Source organism: Cervus canadensis, chromosome 32, assembly GCF_019320065.1.
Source record: "Cervus canadensis isolate Bull #8, Minnesota chromosome 32, ASM1932006v1, whole genome shotgun sequence".
Lineage (NCBI taxonomy): Eukaryota > Metazoa > Chordata > Mammalia > Artiodactyla > Cervidae > Cervus > Cervus canadensis.
Genome location: NC_057417.1, coordinates 12987107 through 13014451, shown reverse-complemented (window position 1 = coordinate 13014451; position 27345 = coordinate 12987107). Strand labels below are relative to the sequence as shown.

The 27345-nt window shown below is 36.5% G+C and overlaps 1 protein-coding gene across 2 annotated transcripts; it reads right to left on the bottom strand.

Annotated features, from left to right (window-relative positions):
* Positions 1-1035: 1035 nt before the first annotated feature.
* Positions 1036-24112, bottom strand: CCP110 (centriolar coiled-coil protein 110). Of its 2 annotated transcripts, XM_043456184.1 has the most exons (16): positions 23895-24112; positions 22074-22219; positions 20043-20198; positions 19459-19587; positions 15395-17033; positions 13083-13213; positions 12421-12598; positions 11733-11872; positions 11202-11318; positions 10748-10849; positions 10450-10566; positions 7387-7460; positions 6787-6849; positions 6081-6140; positions 5494-5579; positions 1036-3169 (listed from the first exon to the last, which is right to left on the bottom strand). In XM_043456184.1, the coding sequence occupies exons 3-16, from the start codon at positions 20181-20183 to the stop codon at positions 3117-3119; spliced, it is 3030 nt and encodes a 1009-aa protein (XP_043312119.1). In that variant the 5' UTR covers positions 20184-20198; positions 22074-22219; positions 23895-24112; the 3' UTR covers positions 1036-3116. The 2 variants fall into 2 exon arrangements, with proteins under 2 accessions (XP_043312119.1, XP_043312120.1); XM_043456185.1 differs by lacking the exon at positions 5494-5579 and having other exon boundaries at positions 23895-24111.
* Positions 24113-27345: the final 3233 nt, after the last annotated feature.

Here is a 27345-nt window from a genome sequence, read left to right as displayed (position 1 = left end):
TCATTTGCTCCTTAGCATATTCAATCACTGAATCTGAACCCTGTTTTATCAAGTGTATTACACAAATAATGGAAGTAATCCTGAAACAGGCTGTTATGTAAAACATGAATGAGGGGTTTTTCCCACTGTAGGCCGAGAAGCAAAACCATAGTTCTGGTGGCAACGCTGTCAACCACCTCAAGAAACTGACCAAAAACAAATACAGATTAAACAAATGAAAAGGTATTATTTTACTGTCAAGTATAATTTTGATTAGACGTGTTTGTTCTCAGACCTGTTTCTAAAACCTAACCAATGTGACACCACTGTACCACATTCCATGACTGAAAGTCTCCTTTGTTTTTCAGAATTATTTTTAAGCCTATATGTATGCTCACTATGGTCTGTTAGGGATAGCTTTCCAACTTCACTTTTTTTTTTTTATAACTACTACTCTTCATTTCAGGGGAAGAAGGGGAGTTGTGTGTGGTTGTCCATGGGACAGTGACACCTAACCAAAAAAAAGATCTTCATCTCCAAAATGGATCCTTGTTTTCAGCTCAATATGAATAATAAAGAGTTACCAGTCATACTGATTATTCCCAACGTATGAAACAAACAAGAATAAAGGGTAGCCATGGGAAAAGGGAGGGCTTCTTCTCACACTGCAGATTATCAAACACAGTATCTCCTCAATCAGAGGCGAAAACAAGGACCACTGGACTATCCTCACATTAGACAGTTGGGCAGCATCAAGAGTTGGATTCTTAACACTGCAAAATTAGCAGCTTGATATGAGCTTCAACCTTAGCATTCTCTCCCATTTGCTCAGCTCCAGCTGAAGACATTTCCAGCTCCAGTGAACTTCTGCCCTCTAAGAAGTCCAATTCATGTAAAATCAGATGCTGGGCCAAGCACTGTTACAGGTTACATATTAAACAGTGGGACATATTTTTCACAGGTCTTGTAAAAAATGATCATATTAAAGTATTAATGTCTTGATCACATTCTTTTCAAAAGTCCTTTCTTTGGTAAATTAAAAAAAATCACACTAAATTTCTTTTACAATGAAAAATTTATTTTACCTTTTGCCTAGAAGCAAAACTAGTGAAAATTAAAGTATAAAAATAAATATAATTTACATTAATGGACATTCCACTCAAAGTAAAAATAATAAAATAATATATATAAATTAAAAGCACATTAAAAGCACAAAACAAAGTCTGGCACTTTTATGAGAAAAAGCTGTGAATATTAATAAAAAATTCATAAAACATGCAAGCTTTACCCTTAAAAAAAAAAAAACTCAAGTTCTGCATCCTTAATCCAAAACTAGTTTTAACTTTCTCTGAAACACACTATTTGGTATCGCCAATTTGCATTACTGTACCCAAAACATTTAGCATCTATCTTTCATACTGGAAAGACCCACAATGATAATAAGTAATCTGTATCCTGAGTTTTCAAAATGATAAAGCACAATTTATCATATTAAGAAGATCATTTTGATATACTTTGCCCAAAAATATAAATTGGTAATTCAGACATTTTTGACTGTGTTCTATTTCTAATTTTCTGATTTACCCCTTAAATAAATGACACATCTCAATAAAGAAAATCAAGTTTACACTCAGAGAAGATTACAATTTTCTGTCTACAGTTGGATGGAAAAGTTAAATTTTAAAAGGAGTGGAAAATTGAAGAAAACCATCCTTATCTCAATATCCTTAAGAGAATATTAAGAATACATACAGTCTGCATTTTCAAAATACCAGTATCTTTTTAATATTCAAGTTAGAAAGATTAAATGCACACATAAATGTTCCCAATTTTACATGAGAAGCACAAAGCCCTTTTGGAAATGGCTTGATAAATTAACAATGACATTCTTTTTTATAAAGTCATGTTCCCTTGGTAACTATTTTTGGTTTATATTTTGAATGAATATGTCAGTGATGAAAAACCTTAAATATTAGTGTCTCATGTAATGCAGCCTTTCAACTCGAGTATTATCATCCCATTTGGAAATTTGAATTTATATTAGATAGCCCTTTATCCTCTCCTAAATCAAGCATGCTAAAAAAAAGCAGAGTATGAAGAAATAAACAGACTAAATAGAAAATGTAACTGCATGCAACATGTTATTCTATTTTACAGAAATAGATTTAATAATGCATTCATTCCTAAGCACTACTACATTCAAGATTGTGCTATCTTCCCCAAATTTGTTACCCTCGACAGATTTCATAGTTTAGTAGAAATGTTTCTGATATTACTGGGGTAACGTACATTAAGCCTAACATTTCTGTAAGACAACTAGTTTTTGAGAAGAATGTACACTTGTGACACCCAGCTACTTCTGTGGTACATTTTAGGTAGACCACAATAAACACAATAGTGTTTTATCCTATGAGATTACATCATAAATCCAAGAATATGAGAGATTAATCAGTTTTTGCAGGAATAAAACAAAAGAAAAACATTCTTCTGCAATAATTTCCTCTTAAACAGAACAGTAATTTATCAAATAGTGTGCTAAGATGAATGAACTTTATATTTCAGAACTTATTTATAATTTATCACACCTTTTCAATATTTTATAGAAATAAACCCAAATGTCCTTTAAGTTTACAAAAAGGTTCTCAGCAGACACCTGAGTAATAAAACAAACTTATACAGGTTAAGGACAAAAATGAGTCAGTTACTAAGCACTAATTTGTCTTCACCCAAAATTGAAGAGCAGACTCATTGGAAAAGACCCTGATGCGGGAAAAGACTGAGGGCAGGAGGAGGCGGCAGAGGGTAAGATGGTTGGATGGCATCAATAGACAAGAATTTGAGCAAACTCCAGGAGATAGAGAAGGACAGGGAAGCCTGGGGGGTATATTCCACAGGGTCTCAAAGAGCCAGACACAACTTTGTGCCTGAACAACAACAAAAAACTGATACTAAGAGGAAAATCTGAGAGGGGGGAGGGTGGTTAGAAAGAGACCAAAATATCCAGATGATTTCTCAGCCCTTTGACATCACTTGGCCTGTGTAAACAGAGTCCAGAGTTAAATAAAAAGTCATGAGCAGGGAAAATAATATGGATCCTAACCTTTCCCCCCGTTTTTATCCTAATGAATGTTGTCTTCTTAAATTGTCGCAACATTTGGCCGCTTTCTTTGGATTTTTCCTGCATATACTCCTAGAAACAGAGCAAAACTAATATTATTTCTCAGTGTCGGTCTTTCTGTAATGATACCATTTAATGACTGCTCACTATGTACCAGTCACTGAACTAAGCAAAATACATTAACATATTTAATCCTTATGTAAAATAATCATGAGGTCAAAATTGTTATACTATTTTAAGGGTAATAGTCACTTGTATAAATAACAGAGTAAGAAGAAGTAGAAACTCTGAGAACCCAATTCCACTTGATTAGTTATTTTATTTAACCATTTTGCATTACTGTCTCCTACTCTAATCAGTAGTTTCTGAATTTCACTATAAACTCTAAAGCACAAGATTTAAAACAAATATGTTTTAAAATATGTGAGATCAGAGTTTGCAATTTAGTTTGTAAAAACTATAAACAACTTTAACTGCTTTGCAGCAAACTTTGCAGTTCAAACACCTCAGAACTCTACTTCAAGCTGAGAGATTGATAATCTATTATAACAAAACTGAACTTTCTGTAAAATGCTTAATAAAAGGTATGTTCTTTTATTAGAACATGTAGTGTAGGTAAAATCAATGCATAATTTCAAATTTGTTTGAAACATAATCCAGGCCATTAAAACTTTAAGGAAGACAGAATAATCTTTTCAAAAGCAACTATGGATCCCTGTGTTGAGATTCATAGTCAGAATTTTAGTCAGTCATAACCGAAATTTTCAGTTTATGTAAAAGGATAACATTCTTCATAGTCTTTTTCAATTGTCTAAATATGCACTCATGTATAAATAAATCTTTAGGAAAAAATAGGTAAGAATTTTCATACTTGTTAGATACATATTAATTATACATGTTTGAATGAACATGTATAATTAAGGGTTAAGTATATTATTATTAATAATTACGTTGCAATGCATTTAAACCCACAATAGTTCTAAGTAATGAACTTCATTGTACACATTAACTACAATGACTTTCTATTCATCCCTTATACTGTTGCGTATTACTGAAAAGAAAACAGTAGTTGCTACTTTTCTTATAGGTTCACAAGTGACAAATAGTGGAGATGAAATGCATGAGAAAAGAATATGGAAAGTAGTCACTGTGGGAATAGATAATATTAAGCAAAACAAAACTTATTCTTCAATAACTTGCCAACTAACTAGGATTTATCACATTATATAATGCTAACATGATAAAAAAACTGAAAATGTCTTAAAATTTCACATAACTTCACAAGCAACAGATCTGGTGTTTGGTCCAAATGGTTATCTTTCAAACAAGCTGATCCAACCTCTGGAATAAGCAGGATTTTCAACTCTCTCATCCCTTTAAAACAACTCCACTGACTGTCATTCACAGTGAAATCCAAAAGATGACCTTTTAAATTATCTACATATTCAACATTATGAATTAAACTCACTATGTATACATGCAAAAGTTGAGCAATCAATTCAAAGTTGTGATCAATATCTTGTTCCTTCTTTGAACTTATATGAATAACATGAAAAAATTTGTTGCTTGTTCCCTCCTAATTTGGAGGAAATCACTTAGTAATAAAAGCTCTAAAATATATTAATAGGAGGATTAGAACTGTTAAAGATTTAATTTTCATTGCCTGGTGATTAGATTTCTTTTAAAAGTTTAGAAAGCAGTCTAGTTAAAGCAAAACAGTTTGAAAGTATTTTTAATGGATCACATAATTTTGGGTGAGCTTATCATAGTGTCTCAACAAAGGTACCTAAAAATATTAAAACATTAGCTTAAAGGTTTTGCATCAGCTCAACAATGAATTTGTCTTTCTGCCACCATAAATAGGATTTAAAAATACATTTTTTGGTTTAATCCTTAAATAATTCTCAAATAATGAATATAAAGACATTAAGCTCAAGCTTCTTATTGAGCAAAAGATTAAGCCCTTATCCCCTCGCACTTGGCATATTCACATGTGACCCTGTAGTCAGAGGGAAAAATTCTTCCCCTTATGTGCAGATACAAATATTCCTGGGGGACGCACTGCCCCAAAACTGAATAGACATGCACAGATTTGGATAGCTCATTATATTTTACTCATTTATAAAAACTCTTCTGAATTAAGTGTGTATAATTCTACAAATTTTTCAAATTAAAAAATACATAGTATCTCCATGGAATTAACACTGAACCACAATTTTACCAAGATCTCCTGACTGCCGTAAGATACTAATAAAATGATCACCAGTAGGAATGACTGTGAATATGCCAAAATTATGGTGGCAAGGAAAGACACCGCATCCCCTGGCGTGGCCTGCGTCACGGGGCAGCTTGTGCACGTCTTTCTATCGAACAGGTTTCAGGACTTCGTTACACACCTGAAACAGGCGCTCTGTGAGGGACTCTGCTCTGTGAAGACTTCTGTCTACTTTGCACAACCCCCTTCACTGATGTCTTAGGGGTTCTAATTGAATATAAAAAAATTAATAAGTCACTTGCATTAAATTCTAAATGTCCAACATTTAAAAAAAGCAACCATACTGCATCAACTGTTCAAAGCACAAATAAGCTTGAAGAGAATTTAAGTCTCATGCATGCGCACAGCAAGAAAACTATACTTCTGCTTCAGCAGGAGACTAGAACCACTAAACTATAGCTTGTACTTGGTTGGAGAATCACTTTGGTGATGCTGAACGTACTATATGGATGTTTACAATATTTAATGAGCAAAATGGTATGAAATGAAAAGTAAAAACACACCAACAAAAGATGATAATTAAAATATAATACACAACAGTACACCAAAGGGTTATCTTTGAACAAAACATTAAAAGCTCTTCCCAATGCTATAAAAATATCACATTTTAAAATAATCTTTTACATAAAAAGCACTAAATTATTTTTCCCTCTCAAAGCTAACCTTGATTTGAATATTTTTAAACACTCAGGTGTGTTGAAATCTTACCCTTGTCTACTCAGTAGCCTATGAACAGGTGCATTCTGTCCTTGATTCGGCTGAAGGACTCTGTTGACAAAGTAAATAAAAAATTAATTCAACAAGATAAATTCAGTTTTTCCCCTATTGTCTTTCAATAGATGAAAGAAACAGTGAGGAGGAAGTCAACAATGCAATGATTTGGCCTATACATTACCACAAAGGAAAACGAAGTGATTAAAGCATATTAACATGGTGCTTAAATGCTCACCAAGAGGCCAGACCTTGGTTTTTTATCAGGAGATATCTAACGTAAGCATTAACCCTGTGCTTTTAGATAATTTATGTACTTTACAAAAGCCAGTTTTTCCTTTCAAACATCTGAGAAACAAAACACTCTTGTAAGAGCACAAAACAGGTCAGAAACATAAGTTTAACCTCCTAAGGTTTTTAAGTAAATATCCAAGACCCCTGAGACTGCAAACTGAACTCAAAGACATATGGGGCTCAAATTTCTATATCCTATAGAAAGCTCCAGGAACATCTGGTCTGACACATGACCTTGTACACGACCAGGTATTACTGTGGATTCTGACCCTCTCAGCCTCCAGCTCAACAGGGAGAGATTTACTGATGTAAAGGAGAACAAAGCTAATAAAAAGCCAGGGATTTACAAAATTTTCTTTTCCTTAAAAGTTAAAAAATAGTCTTTCAGTGAGACTGTGATATTTCTCACCTTGTTTCAGAAGGATTTTGCTTAACCAGAAATTTCTTACTTGGCATTCCCATTTCTGCAGCCCTAACACAATATAAAAATAAGGACATACAAATAATGTTTTTAGAAGGGAGAAAACACATGATTACAAATGTGATACAGGATGACAGAAACAAATCATTTCAAAGTTGGTACACTACTGGAAGACCTATAATAAGCATACTAAAGACAAATTTCAAGAAAGAATTTTAATAGGATAGTTTCAGAATATTCTTTGCATTAAGTTTTTCCCACTATGAAGTCTTTAGAATATTTGAAAAAGAATATATTTAAAAGATAAAATTAACACTGAACATAAGGATTAAGTATTTTTTAAGATTATTTGATTAGCTATCAATTACACAAGCAGACGTTGACATACTTATTAACAAATTTATCTACAGATAAAACCAGATTTTACCACCTGATTTTAATAAAACTCTTTATACAAGGGAACTTCTATCACCCTTGTTGAAGAAGAGTTAACTTTATTTCTAATTTGAAAATACAAACCAACAGATGCTTAAAATCAATTGGCTTGATAATAATTAAATTAGAATGTGACAAGGCATGAAAACTTACTTCATGTACTTCTTTCTATCAAGAGACTTCTGTGTTGCAGCTGAAAGAGCCACTCGTGGACTTCTCATTTTATCCTTTAAGACAAAAGTAACACGAAGCTCTAGTGGTATCAGTAATACCACTGTATTATAGTATAGGATGATCTCAAATTGTACGGAAAGACTTCTCTTACTAGCATTTTGAACTTTAGTCTTTACAATCGAAACAGTATGATTTTTCAAAATTAATTAAAATTATTTGTCCCAATAATAAAATTTGGCTTGTTTTTCTTTTGCCAACCACACTAAGATCACTGATTAAAACCACAGATTTCCAACACTCTGATATACAGCTGACCCTTGAACAACACAGGTTTAAACTGCCCGGGTGACAAATATGCAGATTTTTTTCAACAAATATATTGGAAATTTTTTTGAGATTTGTGACAATTTTTAAAAACTCACAGATGAACTGTATAACCTAGAAATATCCAAAAAACATTAAGTATGTCATGAATGCATAAAATATATGTATCTACTGGTCTATCCTTATAAGCATAAGGTGTGAATATTTCACATAAAATTAATGTTTATTTTGTTTTATAACTTTGCTTTCAAAGTTACATTACCATATAATATGCCAGCTTCTCTCTTTTTCTCCCTCCCTCCTACTCTCTTCTCTTTCAACTGCAGCCTATCATAACAGGTAAATAGTGTTAAAAAAAAAAAAAGAAGCTAACAGTTTCCAATACTGTATTGTGAACATAACTGTAACACTGTAGGTCATAATTATAATGATTTATTCTTTAGTGTGGGCTTCCCAGGTGGCGCTAGTGGTAAAGAACCTGCCTGCCATTGCAGGAGACATGAGAGACTCGGGTTTGATCCCTGGTTGAGAAGATCCCCTGGAGGACAGCAAAGGCAACCCCTCTAGTACTCCTGCCTGGAGAATCTTACGGACAGGGGAGCCCGGTGGATTAGAGCCCGGGGGGTCGCAGAGTCGCACACGCCTGAGCGCCTGAGCACAGTACAGCGGCTCATTGTTTAGTGCACGGGCTAGTCTACTATGAGGTAACCACAGAGATTACACCAGGCTCCCACAAGTCAAACAGGCTGCTGTCTCTTCACTTTCAGTGCATGAATCATTATACCTGCAAATAAACATGGATTTCTTCTTCATGTTATCTTTTCATTTTTTCTGTCTAGTGTTAGTAATACATATAGCATCTTCAGTGTTTTGTATCATAAAAGACAATACTGCTGTAGGTACTGTAAGACAGGATTCATCTTATAAACAAACAACATAAATTTATGGTATTGATACAGTTCAGTTCAGTTCAGTTCAGTCGTTCAGTCGTGTCCGACTCTTTGCGACCCCATGAATCACAGCACGCCAGGCCTGCCTGTCCATCACCAACTCCCGCAGTTTACTCAAACTCATCTCCATCAAGTCAGTGATGCCATCCAGCCATCTCATACTCTGTCGTCCCCTTCTCCTCCTGCCCCCAATCCTTCCCAGCATCAGGGTCTTTTCCAGTGAGTCAACTCTTTGCATTGATACAGTACAGTACTGTAAACATATTTTCTCTTTATTATTTTCTTTAGCTTATTTTATTGTAAGGATAATAGACAAAATATGTGTTAATTGTTCATGCTATTGGTGAGGCTTCTGGTTAACAGTAGGCTATTAGCAGTTAAGTTGTTGGGAACTCAAAAGTTATACTCAGATTTTTGACAGTGGGCCATCCCTAATCCCCCACTGTTCAAGGAGCAACTGTATTTCAAATTAATTTGGAGCCTGTTTTCTAATTCTCATTTATAAAAGAGGTACTATGCACATGATAGTTTCAAGGATATTTAATCAGGAACAGTCAATAGTTTTTTAATGAGTCATCCAAGCAGCACTCAATGCTTAATTCAAAAACCTAATCACAAAACAGTATGTAATCCTTTTACCAGTTTCTTTTCAATTTGTCTACAGATTTAAATATTTTTGGTAATCCTGAGAACGGTTTTAAGAATTGTAGGAAGGGTGCTAAAATCAATAAAGAATGATATTTAGTATCAATTACTCCAAACCCAGAAGAACCTCATTGTGAAGTAATTATAGATAAATAAATCTGCCCCTCGTTCCTATTAATATTTGGTCTTTGAACACAGTTCCTGACACAAAGCTCCTAAAACTCTTGTAATCAAATCTCCTGAGTGACAGGATCATCTTTTTTCCTAATGTTCGATCTTGGACTTCTGTTCTTGACACAGAGCTCCTAAATCTTTTGTAATTTCCTGGGTGACAGAAGCATCCTCTTTTTTTTCAAACCTGGGCTCTGACAGTAAAAGCACAGAGCCCTAACCACTGGATTGCCAGGGAATTTCCCAAAGCACCTTTTCTTCTAATAAGACAAACCTGGGGGTCGCTGGATAAGGGCTAGTCACCAGAAAGACCAAGCATGATTACAGCCTTAGAACTTTCAGTCTCACCCGCTATCATCTGGCGCAGGACTGAGGCTAGAAATTGAGTCAATAATCAATCATGCAATCATACCTACATGATGAACCCTCCATAAAAACCCAAAATACACACCCCTGTGCAGAGAAGGTGGCGCACACCCTCCACAGGACGGAAGCTCCTGCTCTCAAGACCCTTCCACCCCACACCCTGCGTATCTCTCCTCCTGGCTCTTCATCTGTATCTGTTACTCTATCCTTTATTATATAATAAACCATTAAATGTAGCTAAGATTTCCCTGTGTTTTGTAAGCCATTCTAGAAAAATTTTCAAACCGGAGTAGAGAGTCACGGGAACCCCAATTTATAGCTAGTTGGTCAGAAATACAACATGGAACTTGAGATTGGCATCTCAAGTGGGGCGCAGTCTTATGTGAATGCCTCCCTATCCTGCAGCATCCAACACTGACTCCAGGTAGATGGTATCAGAACTAAACTGAATCGTAGGACACCCAGCTGGTGTCAGAGACCTGGTGTGGGAGAAAACCCACACATTTGCTATGAGAAGTACTTTGTGAGTGTAAAGGAAATAAATGTGTTTTTCATCATTCACTAATTTAAAAATCATGTAACATACCATTTGCCTGAGCATTTTCTCTTTGCGAACTTCTCGATCATGATGTAGAATAGACATTCTTTCAGCTGCATCCATTACAAAGAATATGTCATGAATGCCATACAGGGCAGCTCGCAACTAAGTTCAAAAGAAGAAAATATTATACCCATTTAAAAAGATGAGGTTAGAGGTCAGTCATATTACGTACTCTTAAAGAAAAAGGTTAAAGTTTTAATTGAAACCTACTTTCAGTGGTTCAATCAAGGGACAGAAATAAAACATTTCCATTTCATAAGAGCCTTGAGGACACATGCATTACCTGAGCTAACACTCTTTCCTGAAGAGAAGCATCTTGTGCTGAAACAACTCCTCTCTTTAAAGGTGCTTCTGACTGAAAACTTCTTATAAATTCCATAGTATCCTGAAAAAAGAAATGCTCCTTCATTTTTCTAGAAGGATTTCATGATCACTGGAGTTTCCTTGTGTTCTTTTTCTTAGTCAAAACAAATGTAAGTATACAAATAAAACTGTTACAACAGAAGTCAAACAGCACTCACTTTAAAGTGTGACAAAAAAATGCACAACCTACTTCATTTACCTACTTTTAAAAATTATCTGAATGAGATTAATCAATTTCTAAAATCTAAGCCTTTAAAAAGTATTTGATTTAAAAGTATTTGATCTGCCTAAGTACTGAACTAATTTGTCAACTGTGTCAGAACACTGATAGAAACTGAGATGGAAATGCAATACAATTTATACAATCCTCTTACTTTTACAGTTTGTTGAAGTTGTTTCAGCTTATCTGTCTGCATAAGCCTACGAGTAAGGAATCCTTTTGCCACTGCAGTTACTTTGTTAAATTTTGCTTGTACTTCTGGACTGAAAACCTAGAAGAAATATCATAAACACAACATTTTAATAACCTGAACATTATACTCAAGATTGTTTTCTTATCTATTACAATGAATAGTTTGTACATATGAAATTCTTCTATATGTGTTTGCTGTGTTGTTTAATATCTAATAAAAGCTAAGCTTCTAATGTATCACAAAATACTTATGGTTCACTTGTAGAACCTAAGATAATGTAGCTCTTTAAAAAAGACAGTTTAGGGACTTCCCTGGCGGTCCAGTGGTTAATATTCTGTGCCTCTACTGCAGGGGGCCTGGGTTCAATCTCTGGTCAGGGAAACAAGATCCTGCATGCCAGATCCCACATGCCATATGGTATAGCCAAAAAAAAAATTAAATTAAAAAGACAGAAAGACAGACATGCATGCATATATCATTAAGTTTGCCCACCTGAGACCACTTAGTTCTGGCCCTTCCAAAAGGCCTTGTTACTGAGAGTTTGGTCAAGCCACTGGTTGATGATCCCCAGAGGTAGAACGGTACTTCATTTGCAGAACCAAAGCTATGTTGTAGGGCACAACTTGTGAAACCTTGAGAAATATACACACAGTATTGTATTTGATGTCAAAATAATTAGAATACACAGAACATCCAAACAAACATGACACTCGTTAAGAGTAACAACTCCTCTGAAACTGATCCACATGCAGACTTAAAATATTTATGGACTTGAAGCTTATACACCAGATGGATCTTTTCAACACAAACAGCATCTCAGGATAATTGAAGATAAGCTCTTATTGGGGCAGGGGAATGAGATGTAATTCAACATCACCCAGGAGACAGCAAACTGAGTTTTCCCTTGAAGAATATCACCTGCTGCATGAGTGAACAATGACTGGGCTCTGAGTCAAATTTCCTGATATTTTCCTTGCTAAGGTGGCTTTTCTTCACAAACACTGCTCACTGGTCTTTGCTATCATTTCATTTTTCATCAGTTAGTAAGCAGCTGGCAAATAGCAGCAGGCTGGACATGCAATGACTAATAGAAAGGAGGTACAATTTTTAAAGTGTGCCAAACAAAATATCTTAGTATAGGATAATTTTTTTAAATGTTAAATGATTTTTTAATATTTACCAGAACTGTTTGAATTCGAAGTATGGAGTGAGTCCACTTGAGACAGCATTGTGTCTAGTAAACCAGAGTCACTTATCTTTCTCCACTCTAAGTCCACAGCATTGCTAATGTCCAATTCAGAGGCTTCTGCTGTAATTACCTTCTTCTCTTTCAACATTTTCTCCTGTTCTTCTATGTCCTGCAGATTAAGTTGATTACAATGTGGTAGGCTCTTTTAATTACATCTCCAAATAGTATCATTTTAGGCTCAGCTAAAAGTATGTATGATTATCAGCAAATTATTATTTCAGGTTTTCCTCCCTCAAATAAAACTGACAATTTATTTAACTGATTCTAAGATGTGCTAATCTTAAAACAGGTGCCCTTCCTCTTCTAATATACTCTTACAGAAGGCATATTTCAGCACTTATAAAACACCTTTTGAAATATTAAAAATTTTGAATCAAGGATTCAATTAAGTATGCTTTTGATAAATTATGCATTTACTTTTAGATAAGTATCTAAATATTGTAACTCACACTTTGGCAATAAAAATACCATCCATGTAACAAAATCAGTGACCCCCTTAGGGTAAGATACACGTAAGTAACAATTAACAAATATCCTCTACATGACCAAAATTCCACTCACCAGCCCTATATCCCTACATTTTAATTCCTCACCTTTTGCAGTCTTTCCTGTTCCCTTTCCTGCTCAGCTATGAGTAGTGATAACTGCTGGGCGTGCTGTTCTTCCAGTCTCTTCCGCATTTCTTCAAAAGCTAACATCTTGCTTTTTAGTATCTCCTCGCCTTCTGAAAAAAAAAAATGTCCCCTCAAATTCAGAAAATTTAGTAATATCTGATGATTTATACCATCAATTTAAATTACGCTTCTAACCAGAGAAAATTCCTGGATCCAACATAGTACAATCAAGATACAGCCAGATGGCCATTCTGAATCACAATCTCTTTTGCTCGCCTTTCATTTCAGGCTACTAAAGGTCTGTATCTTATCACCCTCACCCGATTATTCAACAGGTCCCTTCATGATCTGAACCGGTGGAGACAAGGCTGTATGTTCCATCCAGACTCTCCTACTCCAGTTAACTTCAAGATGTGGTTCTCGTGTGCATCTCACCTCCATTTATTCTCTTCACTCTTGTCCTTTTCCAGGGCCTCTAGTATTACAACTTAGCCTGTGCTTTATTTTTCTTTTAAATAAATGCTTTGATAGTGTAAAGCTACTCAGTACAAAGTTCCAAAAAAGATTAAATACTAAAATTCCAGATATTTTAATTACTAAAAAATGTATTAAATCAGTATGATTATGCAACTTACTAAACAGAAAGTGGTGAGATACTTTGAAATGTTGAAATACCAGGTATTACACAGACGGACGTAGCAGATATTCAGGGATCCACTGTAACTCCCCTAAATTTAAAGAATCCTTCTTTCCAAATACACAGTGATATTCAATGAAAATAATTATATTTGTCGTACCTCCTATAGTATTCCAATAATTCTTTCCTAAATCCATTTTATTCAGCTACAACAATTTGCATTTGTACACAGACAATTTTTTATAGGTTGAGGAGGGGAGCTGGAAAAGCAGTAGACTAGTAACTCTCAGCAAGGAAGGAAAAAGGCTCTCCACTTAACCACTCAGCCAATAGCAGGAGTCCATTCAGCTCTACCTTAAAACCTTATAAATGAGCGCCTGTCCAGGGGCTCCCTCTTTGGGAGCTGTGCCCAAGGTAGGCGGCCAAGCTGTGGGCAGCTCTCAGCACTCTGTGCTGCCTCCCATGCCCACCATGACAGCAACCCAGCTGCCTCCATGACCAGCCTCATCTCCCACACATGGCCTTCCTCTTGTGGAAACACTGCCAGAACTGCCACTTAATTCGTTCCTGTTCTTTTGGTATTCACCAAGACAGCCTTAGCCTGTTGTGTCATCTATTTAGAGAAGCCAAGCCGGCTCCTCAGCTATCAGCTGTTTTCTTTATTAAGAGTTCTGATAAAGCTGTACTTGCATTAAATGATCTGCCCCAACCCAACCCTATTTTTCCAATAAATTTTGCTACTTTTAGTATGCAATTTTATAGAATATAGTTTTTTTTCAGAAGGCTATATATCACATTAGAGTTAAAATGTCTGTGCCTAAAAACTTAATTTACTTGATTTGTATGTCTTTACTATCAGTAATGAAGAATTATGAACCATAACAACAAAGTAAGGAGTAATAAGACTTGTTTTAACAAGTTGCTGTTAATATAACACTAGATGCAACAGAAACTTTGAAATAATTTTCACTACTAAATATACCATTCTTGAAACACTACTCACAGAGCCTTATCAGTGCTATTTTCTCTAATAATTTGATGTTAAAGTGTTTACTAAAGGGCCAACTTGTGGCTCAGACAGTAAAGAATCTGCCTGCCAGGCGGGAGACCCTGGTTCAATCCCTGGGTCAGGAAGATCCCCTGGAGAAGGAAATGACAATCCACTCCAGTATTCTTGCCTAGAGAATTCCATGAACAGAGGAGCCTGGTGGGATACAGTCCATGTGGGGTCGCAAAGAGTCAGAGACAACTGAGCAACTACACTTTCACTTTTCAAAGAGCCAACTGCATAAGCACCTCATTACAAATCAAAGGGCAAACTGGTGAAAATATTGGGAGGAACATTGGTGAAAATAAAGGAAGACCTAACAGCAATACAATGGATTAAAATGCTTCATGCAAGAACTTTTTCCTTCAGTCACTAACAATATTCTCTATTAATACCAAATGGATTGTGAAAGATTCATAATTTAAATAAGAAAATCCTTTAAGAAAGCCTATCAAGTAGCAATACACTGTAGCTAATTATGCTCTCTGATAAATGGAAGTAACCTGAACAGGTGAAGACAACTATTATTATTCTGCAAATTGTCAATTAAAAGTATTAAATAAAGATGCCATCTGTTTGGCATTAAACACTTCAAAGCCTTCTTACCTGTGGAACTACTTTCTAACATCTTATTCTTGATGTAGACAGATCCTTTAGAGTATCTTTTTTCTGGCAAATGTTGCCTTTCCTGTTCAGCTATTCCAGTTGTTACAACATAAGGGTAGTTTTCTTTCTGCAAATTATCAATATCTAAATCAAGTCTCCGTTTAACTTTCTCAAAACTGTTATCCAAAAATTGTTCTTTTCCACAGGACACTGTAGGGGTATCCATCTGCTGTCTGGTATTCTGGTTCTGCATCAGTAACGGAGATGGGTTTTTTACATCATAAGACTTATTCAGTTCCATCTGCAAGTTGCAGGAGTTTTTCTCTAACACATTGGTTGACTTGACTCCACTCACAGTATCAAAGTTTTGACTCAGAACACACTCTCTGGCGGCATATGGCTCATGCAATCTTTCCCCTGCAATACATGTACTGTCCATTCTGTGCAGTCCTCTCGCATCAGATATTAACTGACCTTCCATGATACCAAGTCCATGAATAACTTTATTTTCTAATTGATTACCTGAAGGTTGACATACCTGATTTGATTTACCTAAAACCATTTCCTGGATGGCTTCTGTATTTTTGCTGACATAAACCTTACTTGAACAAACTCCTGCTAAATCAACTGGTAACTTTGGCACAGTTTCAGGTACATTTGTTTTTTCATCAGTTTCTTGAACAACTAACTCTACTGCCTGTTCTTTCCCTTTAGGACTTAATTCTGAAGCATTTATTGGGTTATTTATAAGTATATGACATGCTGATGATGGCCTAGAACGCCTTCGATGCATTTTAGGACTTAAGCTTGGTTCTGGGCTAGGTATTTTGGCATATGAACCAGTAAGACTTTTGATAACATTATTGTCAGTAACAAAAGTGGGAATGCCTTTGAAATTAGAATCAGTCTCTAAAACAGTGGAATGGCCAGTTCGTACAGATATGTCCACTTTAGAAAAGTTACCTAAAACAGATGTATTCATGCTGCTTGCTTGAGTGAAAGCACCTTGGAGAAGAACATTTGATTTATTAAGGCTTGGTTTGTCAGGAATAACTGAACCACAGTGTTTGCCTATCAACTGGGACTTCTCCTTTCCATAATCAGTCACTTTAACAGCATCATTTTCTTTGTCTGAATGACTCTCATTAACACTCCTCTTTACATTACTTCTCAGGCTGCGTCTAGACTGCTCCCTTTCTATATATTCCTTTGACTTTTTCATCAGGTTCTGAAGACTCATTATGTAGGGATCCGGAGTAACTTCCTCCAAAAGTGATGGATCTTGTTCTTCATTTGTTGGAAAGAGAACATCAGAAGTAAGTGTCTCCTGTGCAGCTGCTGAGGAAGTCTTTAAAGAAGCTTCATTTTCTGCCTGGCTAATATCTGAACTATCACATTGCTTCAGATAACTGAATTCTTCCGAGTCCCTAGCTAAGTCTATCCCATTAAATTGATCCTCATTATTCAATGGCAAAACTCCAGTTATGTTTTCAACCTCTGCTAAAGTAGAGTGTTCAGTAGGGCTTGGCAAGATATTTGGAAGTACAGCAGGAACATTCAAGTTTCTGACTTCTGAATTAGAGTAAACTGTCTCAGTCTCCCACTGATGAAAATCACTGGCATTAGGTGCTTTTCTAACCTGAAAAAGGAAACATGAAAATTAACATTTCATCACTACACAAAAAGCCTTTGATTTCATTGTTTTCTAAAGCAAAACTGAAACTGAAGATTCAGAATTCTAATATTTAAAAACACAAACAAAAACTCAGATGACCTTTTCCATGGTATTCTGTACCATATGGAGCACAAATTACTATAAAAAGCATCTACTGGCCATGCTGGACTATTTATTAAAAGATTAAAAGAAAAAAAGTAACTTATCTAAATAATCTAATACAATTATGAACATATGTACATGTCTATACACACACACATATATATTCATATACCAATGTGCAATTTAATCTTAGAATAGAAGTATTTTCCATAACTTTCTTCTGGTTATATGTTATTAACATCACCAACATCATTACTGCTTCTCCTATGAGAACTATCATCTAAGGATAACAATGTGTAAGATAAATAGCAAGTAATTAAATTTCTTACTTAAATGATTCCTCTTTAAGAAAGACTAACTTGTCCAGGATATTGATTAAGCAACATAATCCAGTACCAAGACTCTTGCCTCCCACAAGCTTGCTCCAAATTTTAACTAAAACCCTCTGTATGATGAGACAAATTTGTGGTAAATGATAGCTCAGCTATGTAGTTTAATACTTGAAAAATAAAAACTTTAACTTAAAACCCAATACATTAAAGCAAATTTCAATTTGATTAACTGATGACTACTTAAAACAGCTGCCTGCTAATGAGTTTTTGAACAAGCAAAGTAAGTTAAAAACTTAATAAAAAAAAAAAACTTAAAGAGAACAATTGTACACACAAGATTCAACAGATAAAAAATAAAATTACATTTTGGATCTATTGTTCTTAAGTAAAAAGTCAACTAGGATGTTATCTAAAGATTCAGTTCAGTTCAGTCACTCAGTTGTGTTCAACTCTTTGTGACCACATGGAAGGCACCACGCCAGGCTTCCCTGTCCATCACCAACTCCTGGAGCTTAATTCTAAAGATTATACAAGCATACACGAAACTGGCAAAAATCATCACCATATTATCTTATGAATACAGACTCCAGAATCCTGAATTTTAAAAGATTTTTAAGTTGTTTTGTGTTTTTTTTTCTTAGACAACATGGCACTCCTATTTTAGCTTACAAATCCCAAGACATGCAATTGTTTCCAGGTACTGTGCAATAAACAATACAATGAGATATACTTACAACTTCATAACTGAAATATAATAAAAGGGATACATACTCAGGACATATGTTCACAGGTTTAAGTAAAATTATTTCCTCAAAATAACTAAACATTACACATCTGTGATATTCAGCACCCATCCTTTTTATACATCACTAAAATAAGCCTTTGATTATACAACTTAAATAACAACAAAAACAATCTACCACAAAATCACAGACTTTACAGGTAAAACAGACCTTAGAAAGCTACTTGTGTAAGATAAATTTCTCCAACTGCATAATTAATTCCTTACTATATATTGTACATGCAGAGAAAGTTTTTAAACTCAACGATAATCCCATTAGTAATATATGTGAATTATTCCCTCAATGGACCAAGAATAACATGCCAGTTTTGTTCCAAAAATAGGAAATATGTAATAAATCAAAAACCCACCCTTATTGTGCTACCCATTATAGTTTTTAAATTCAATACGAGAAGTATTTATACTTTACAAATTAAGATCAACTACCCACAGCGAAAGGAAGGTAGCAGTTAGTGGGAAATATCATCTAGCATGAATTACATGAACCACAAACCTCTAAGATTATAAAAGAATTAAAATATGTAACCAGCAAAACAGTGCCACATATGGCAGAAATTATTTAACTTACTCACTGTTTTTCTTTTTAGTATGAAACAATCCAGAACTTAAAACAAATTGTTTATACAAGTCTACAGTAACTGCAAAAGGTAAAGATGTGTGGTTTAAATAGTTTCAATTTATATCTAAGATACATCAAGAAAATTGTTATGTAATCTAAATTGCATTTGTATATCTAAGATCAGAATTTTCACTAAAAAACATTGGAAGCAGTTATTTACTTTAGCAGAGAATGAGAATAAGGTCACTGAGTCAATAGACTGATTAGTTCAGAGGTAAACTACAATGGCCAATTCTATCATTTTGTCACTGAGAATTCAATGTTTTTAGAGTCATAAGACACAGACAATAAGCAACTATGCTCAGTGTATGGGTCCACTGTCTAAGTACCCTCTGATTCAAGTACTGAGCATCACTAACAAGCAAGTGAATTTTCTTTGGAGTAACTGAAATGGAATATCACAAATTACGAAGCTTCTCAAACACAACTGCATATTGGTAATTAACTACTAAAGCAAATATATTTCTTAAAAATTATCATCAATCTTACCTCATGCTTTCTTAATTATAATTTAAAAGAGCTTATACTACACACCTGAACATTTTCAAGAATCTCCTGGACACGAGTCAGTAAAGCTTTCTTCCTATTAACCTGCCTTCTTGCTTCGACATCAAGTGCTTTCTGCTTTTCTTGTTGCATTTCCTTTCTTTTCTCAATATTAAGCTGAAAAACATCATAAATATGTAATTACTTCTCATAAATGTAAAAATATCATAAAATCAGGAAGTTCTGAACCAGAATGATTAAAGATGTGTGCAACAGGTAAAACTATCTATAGTGAAAGAAATCTGAACAGTGGCTGGGGTTGATAACTGGGATGAAGGATGTGAGATCTTTCTGTGGTGATGAAAATGTTCTGTATTGGTGTGAGTTCTAAATGGATGCCATATATCAGAACTCAAAAAAAAAAAAGCTATGTCTTTCCTTTTGAAAAGGGTTAAGCATCTTTTACATATTTATAAGCCTTTCTTCTATTTTTCTGTGAACATGTCTCTCCTTTTGACAAGGGTTAGGCATCTTTTAGATATTTATAAGCTTTCCTTTTATTTTTCTGTGAACAACCTTACTGATTCACTATTAAAAAAAAAAAAGATTATTTAAAATCAAAGAACATTTACCAGTGGAGAAAGCACAGCCACTCCATGGAATCGAATAAGTGAGATGCTTTCAGACTGGACAGGTAGAAAGCTCTCTGTGGATACTGATGCTTCTTGGATTCTGGAGAGACTTTTCTCACAAAACTTCTCATACTCCTCCATCTTCCCACAATCACACTACAGCAGGAGGAAAAAGCCATTTTTAATGTGATGATGTTAGTTTATTTGGCAAATCTGTAGGGCACTGAAATATTCCTAGAATTCACAATTTCTAGAACTGGGCTTTCAAGAATTGTTTTCCTGATCAGGAGCTAATTCTTGGGCACAAAAAAGACCTCAAGACCCTGCCCAATTAAGCCTGGCTTCATATACTAAATATTTCTAAAGATTTGTATATAGTCAATCTTTAAATGTGATTAATTTAGAAAGGCAAACAAAATTCAGCAATGAAACCTTCTGAAAAGAAACAAAGTTCTATACAACCTAACTAACTTCAGATTGTAAAACAATATTATCTTTTCTTCAGCAGGACTTATCTATACATCACAGGAAAAACTATATAATACAAAGGTAGGAATCCTTCTTAGCAAAACAAAAAAGGGGGGCGGGGGCTAAATAAATAAGAAAGATATTTACTTTCAAAAATTCTTCTACCACAAAGTCCAGTCTATCACTTGTGTATCTTAAAGAATATAATTTGACTTCACAATAACTGGCCAAATTTCAGAAGTGAAAAACAGAATCTATTGGCCCTCATATTAATTCTACTTTATAGCTGAAAAATGGAACCACCACCAAACTACTTACAACAGTCAGTCCAGTAATTTCACGATTTCTGGAAAACTGTGATGGTGGCTATGAAAATATAAGGTAACCAGGAAGGATTAGCTACCAATTCATTCATCCAACATGTGTTAAATATTTGATTGCCTGTTTTCACAGTATTATGTCTGGCATTGCTTCCTTTAAATAAGCAAGGGAAAGGGAAAGAGAGCTATCACTGGACTCATAACCAACAAAGATATGAATTGTGAAAACAGAAAAACTAATACGATAATATTCCTTTAAGTGTTCATTTTAAAACAATTAATTAACAAAAATAAAAGAGAGAGAGGGAAGAGAAATTCACTTCATAACGTGGGATATGCAAAGATGAAATAAGATACAATACGATACTGCCCTAAGCGTCAAGGTACTTAAAAATTTAGTACTCTAATGTATCCGGAACAAACAATAGCACAAATGGAAATGAAGGAAAATCATATATAAAATTATGATTACATTATGAGAAAATAAGATCTATTGCTACTTTTGACAAACTGGTAGTCTTATTAATAGCAAAATTTCTTCCTACCATCCCATCAATTTTAATTATTTCTATATTCATTTATGCAAATTGAGAGCTTAATTTCAAAGAAATGGTTCTCTAGCGTATAAATGAGATTATCTTACAAACTTATATTCATAAAACAAGAAAATAAAATACAAAACAGCTTACTGTATGATAACCAAAGTAGGCCTCATTTAGTCTAGGCTTCAACCCACATTATATACTAAAAATTAGAATAGGCAGAAGCTAAGATATAAGAGAAAGTCAAATGATCCCCTCTCTACTAAAATACTTCAAAAGAATTTTTAACACAACCCACGCATCCAGCATTACAAGAAACAAAAATAGATTACTCATACAATTAATGTAATATACTTCCAATGGATATACAAACAAAGCATGGAAGGTCTGGTAAATTTAAGGAAATAAAATATCTTTATGGTAATAGCTTTATATTTCTTTCAACATCATATAAATATGCCTCATTGCTTCAGAAAGTTAAATTCACATCCCTTAAACAGTATATGTTTGCCATATACACTGAAGACATACAGCAATATATTATTATTACTGCATAACTTATCGCCTATGATAATGCATTAAACATCCAAATACAAGTCTAATATCATGATTATGAAAATAACCAAGTGACCCTGTGGGACGAACCCTGCGTCATTCACTATCACACTATCCTGCTGTTTCCCAACTTTTATAGCACTTACCACTATCTGAAATTATCTTGTTTATTTCCTTGGGTTTTGTCTGTCTTCCTCCACCGAAATGCAATCTCCATAAGCACAGGTACCTTCTCAGTCTTGCTCACCACTGAATCCCCATTATGTAGGACAATGTCTGTACACAGGAGGCACTTCATAAAAATATTGAATAAAGAAATTAGAATAGTTAGCTCAAACAATAATGAAAGAAAGAAGACACTGGACTAGATTGCAAAGAAGCTAGCAAGGAAGAATGGAATTTAGAGAATGGGAATTTCATAGATGACCCTATTCCCAGAGAAAATGGTACCTCTAAACTGCAAAGGCAACCATTTAAAAATCGAGAGCCGGTATCCTATATAATTAAGCAACAGGGAACTCCATTTCTCATGCCACAATTACCTCTGTCAACAGGGTTTTATTTTAAGGGAGCACTGACTACAAGGCCACTGCAACCACAAATCTACTGCCCCATACTTTACCATTAGGCATTACTGGTCCACTTGAATTAATAATTTGTTGGCTGCATCAAGTTCAGACATGGCCTGTCTTCTCCATTTAAACTAGGATCCTTCTCCAAATGAGCCTCTTTGCAAACCCCATAGACTCACAACTCTGCTACCTGCTCATCAGTGATCCATCAGAAATGTCACTGAAGGGAATGTTAAAAGAACACAGAACATGTCCTGTTTACATATCCCAGCTACTTGTTTACCCATCAGTCTTTTCAAAGGGGCAAAAAAAGGGGAAGCTTTCTTTTTCAGGCACACACGAGCTGTATGTTCTTGGCAATTCACTTACCATCTCTATGCCTCAGTTTCCTGTAAAATACGTATAATCACAGTATCTGCTTTCACGAGATTCTGTGAGGATTCATTAGTAGGACATGCAGAAAGCAACGAATGGGAGCAACTTTCATTAGGAAGAGAATGATGACGACTATTTTTTTCCACTAGTTTATGAATCCCTAGAGGGCAGTGACAATGCTTGGTTTCTGGTAAGATTGAAATTTAACTTAAAAACGTGGAGGTTGAAGAGGGAGGGGACGTATGTATACCTATGATACCTATGGCTGATTCATGTTGAGGTTTGACAGAAAACAACAAAATTCTGTAAATCCATTATCCTTCAATTAAAAACTAAATAAATAAAAAAATAAAAAATAAAAAAACGTGGAAAGGGGGACCACAGCTTCCTCATTTTGCTGCGTTCATACCCCTCCCCATTAAGTCAAACGCTAGGCGCCTGCCATTTGCTTAAATTGAGGGTAGGGAACTGGGGTTATAACCAGGTAGAAGCAAAGGGTGCAAACCACCAGTAGCATGAGGGCCAATAAAGATAATTTGCTTTTTTATCCTTCTCCTTATGCCCCCAGAGTGAAGAACGCGCCTAGGGCCTTTAGCTAGTGATAAATGGCATCAGAAATGGCCAGTGCACACCCTGGGACGCTCCCCTTGCCAGGAAAAAAAAAAAAAAAATGCCAAACCAGTTCTATCAACAGGAGGTGGTTCCCCGGTTCTGGTCCGAGTTTATTTACTGGGGACCCTCTGCCGTCTCCCCAGCGCCCCAAGCCCACCTTCCCCAGCTCCTCTGATAAAGCTCCATCCCGAGGACCCACCAGGCGGTGCCAGCATCTGAACATCACCTCCGCGACCGGCCACCGGCCCCCGGGGCACCCGCCTCCACACAGCCTGAGTCTTTTCAGGGGCTGGAGGTCCGGAAGCCCCTGCGCTCGGGTTCCTTTCAGCTCCTCAGCGCGCCAATTCCGCCCGCCCTGCGGCCTCAAAGCCGAGACCCGCTGAGTCAAGACCAGTCTCAGGCACACACCTGTTCTCCCACGGCCCTGGCAGCTTTCCTCCCCTCGCTCCTGGCCTTGGTAGGAAGCAAAGTGCTCAATTGGTACTGACTAAAAACAGCTCCGTTCGCCGCCGCCTTCTCCTCCTCCTCCCCGCCATATTACGGTACTCTGGCGGCAACGCGGGCTCCTGGCAACCGCCGCCGCCGGCGCCACCGCCCCCCCGCCACCTCCGGACTCCACCTCTTAGGGCCGGAACTTCTGGTGGCTGCTTCCGGGTCCGTTAGACCGGTTGGGCCTCCAGAAAACTACAATCCCCGAGTTGCTGTGCGCGCCTGGGTACGCGTCCCGGCCCAGCGATGGAAGGCGTTGGTCTTGCGGGAGACGCGGTGCACGCCGGGAAGCGTAGTCCTCACTGACAGCTCTCAAATTTTATTTCGTTAGGAACTGAAGCTTCGAGAAATGTTCGTTTTAGCTACTATTTTTCACTTATCTGTAAAGAGATAACTTCTTTCTGTACAATCGTTGGAATACATACAGTAGGCACCAAAATTTTTTTCTCTCTAAATAAAAAAAGATTGAATCCTGGATGCCACAAATTTAAGCGTCAACATTTCCCTACTCTTGCACATCACAGGGAAAATACCTCCATGAAAGGAAGGCAGCAGGTTCAGAATGGCAGGAATAGCTCAGAATGTTTTGCCAAAGTTCTCTGTCCAAACATATTGCCAGTTTTCTGTCAACTTAAAAAAAAAAAATACCATGAGAGTTGTAGGTTAAGTTTTATTTGGGACAAAAATGAGGACTATTACTCAGGAGACAGCAATTCAGATAGTTCTGAGAAACTGCCCCCAGAGAGGCAGGGAGAGAGGTCAGTATTGCATACGATTTTAGCGAAGTGTGTGAAATCAAGCACACGTTTTGCCAGAGGCTTCCAGCTGGCCACGAGGAGCTGATGTAACCATTAATGATTTTAGTGCTTTTCTAGATAGGAGGCGATGTAAGAATTGGGCTCACAAAATCTTCTGAAAATACCCAGTTTTCCCAGAGCACAAAGTGTCTCATTCCTGATCTCCACCCTGAACTCCTTTCAGGATGTGTTGAAGGTCAGTGGCTGCAGTGGCTAATAATTTAATCCTTACAGAGGTAAATGGCAACTGCCAATTTTTGTTGGCATTTTCAAAATATGATTTAGCAGCTAGCCCCTTTCCTAAATTGGCCTTACCATCTGCCTCTCTTACCCTCTTTCCCATGCCAATTTTCTCATGTATAAAATAAGAGATTTAAACGTGCCTATCACAAGAGTAGTTGTAAGGACTACTTGAGCTAATTCTTGCAGTTCCTTGTACAGAAGCCCCATCACTAGACCTTAGTAGGAGGAGAAGTAAGGTTAGGAGGAGAAGCAGTAGAAATTTCATGGCATAAAACTGGGCAGCATGATGTTAGTCCTGACTCTGCTCATTTCATTTCATTTCTCCTGGCCTCAGTTTCCTTGTCTATCAAATGAGGGCATTATTGAAATCCCTTCCAGCTTTACAATCTGATTATGCCTGTTTTATTGTTTTGTTGTTCAGTCCTTGAATCATGCCCAACTCTTTGCAGCCCCATGAACTGCAGCACACTAGGATCCTCTGTCCTTTACCATCTCCCAGAGTATGCTCAAATTCATGGTCATTGAATTGGTGATGCATATCTAACCATCTCATCTTCTGCTGCCCCCTTCTCCTTTTGCCTAGTCTTTCCCAGCATCAGAGACTTTTCCAATGAGTTGGCTCTTTGCATCAGGTGGCCAAAAATTGGAGTTTCAGCTTCAGCATCAGTCATTCCAATGAATATTCAGGGTTGATTTCCTTTTGGATTGACTGGTTTGATCTCCTTGCTGTCCAAGACACTCTCAAGAGTCTTTGCCAGCACCACAGCTTGAAAGCATCAACTCTTTAGCACTCAACCTTCTTTGTGAGAAGAAACTCTCACTTCTGTACACGACTATGGAAAAACCATAGCTTTGACTATTCAGACCTTTGTCGGCAAAGTAATGCCTCTGCTTTTTTATATACTGTCCAGGTTTGTCATAGTTTTCCTTCCAAGGAGCAAGAATCTTAATTTTATGGCTGCAGTCACCATCTGCAGTGATTTTGGAGCCGTTTCTACTTTTTGGGGACCAGGTGCCATGATCTTAGTTTTTTGAATGTTGAGTTTTAAGTCAACTTTTTCACCCTCCACTTTTACCCTCTTAAGATACTCTTTAGTTCTTCTTCACTTTCTGCCATTAGAGTGGTATTATCTGCATATCTAAGGTGGTTGACGTTTCTCCTGGTAATCTTGATTCCAGCTTGTGATTCATCCAGCCTGGCATTTTGCATGATATACTTTACATATAAATTAAATAAGGGTGACAATATACAGCCTTGATGTACTCCTTTCCCAGTTTGGAACCAGTCCATTGTCCTATGTCCAGTTTTAGCTATTGCTTTTTGTCCTGCATACAGGTTTCTCACGGGTCAGGTAAGATTTTCTGGTATTCCCACTCTTTCAGAATTTTCCACAGCTTGTTGTGATCCACACAGTCAAAGGCTTTAGCATAGTCAATGAAGCAGAAGTACATGGTTTTCTGGAATTGCTTTACTTTCTCTATGATCCAACAGATGTTGACAATTTGCTCTTTGGTTCCTCTGCCTTTTCTAAGCCCAGTTTGTATATCTGGAAGTTTTTAGTTCACATACTGCTGAAGCCTAGCTTGAAGGATTTTGAGCATAACCTTATGAGCATATGAAATGAGTGCAACTTTACAGTAGTTTGCTTTGCTATGATCTTTTATTCCCTTTGAATCTGAAACATCCTTCTAAGGTCGACTGAATTCAGTCTCCAGAGAAAATACGCAACTGAAGCTGTTGTGAGAACAAATAATACATAAAGCACTTGCAGGAAGGGAACCTGTAACATGGTTAAAGTGAAAAAGTGAAAGTGAAGTCACTCAGTCGTGTCTGACTCATAGCGACCCCATGGACTGCAACCTACAAGGGTCCTCCATCCATGGGATTTTCCAGGCAAGAATACTGGAGTGGGTTGCCATTTCCTTCTCCAGGGGATCTTCCCGACCCAGGAATCAAACCAGGGTCTCCGGCATTGTAGACAGACGCTTTACGGTCTGAGCCACCAGGGAAGTCCATAACATGGTTATATGCTCTATAAATGTTAGCTGTACACTCTAACACTATTATTTTCCCCCACAAGAATGTAAGCACCATGACAGCAAGGACGCTGTCGGTCCTGTTCACTTGCTGTTGCCCTGAGCATCTGGACTGGTGCTTGCATGAAGTGAAGTGAAAGTCACTCAGTCCTGTCTGGCTCTTTGCGACCCCATGGACTATGCAGTCCATGGAATTCTCCAAGGCCAGAGTGGGTAGCCTTTCCCTTCTCCAGGGGATCTTCCCAACTCAGGGATGGAACCCAGGTCTGCCGCATTGCAGGCGGATTCTTTAC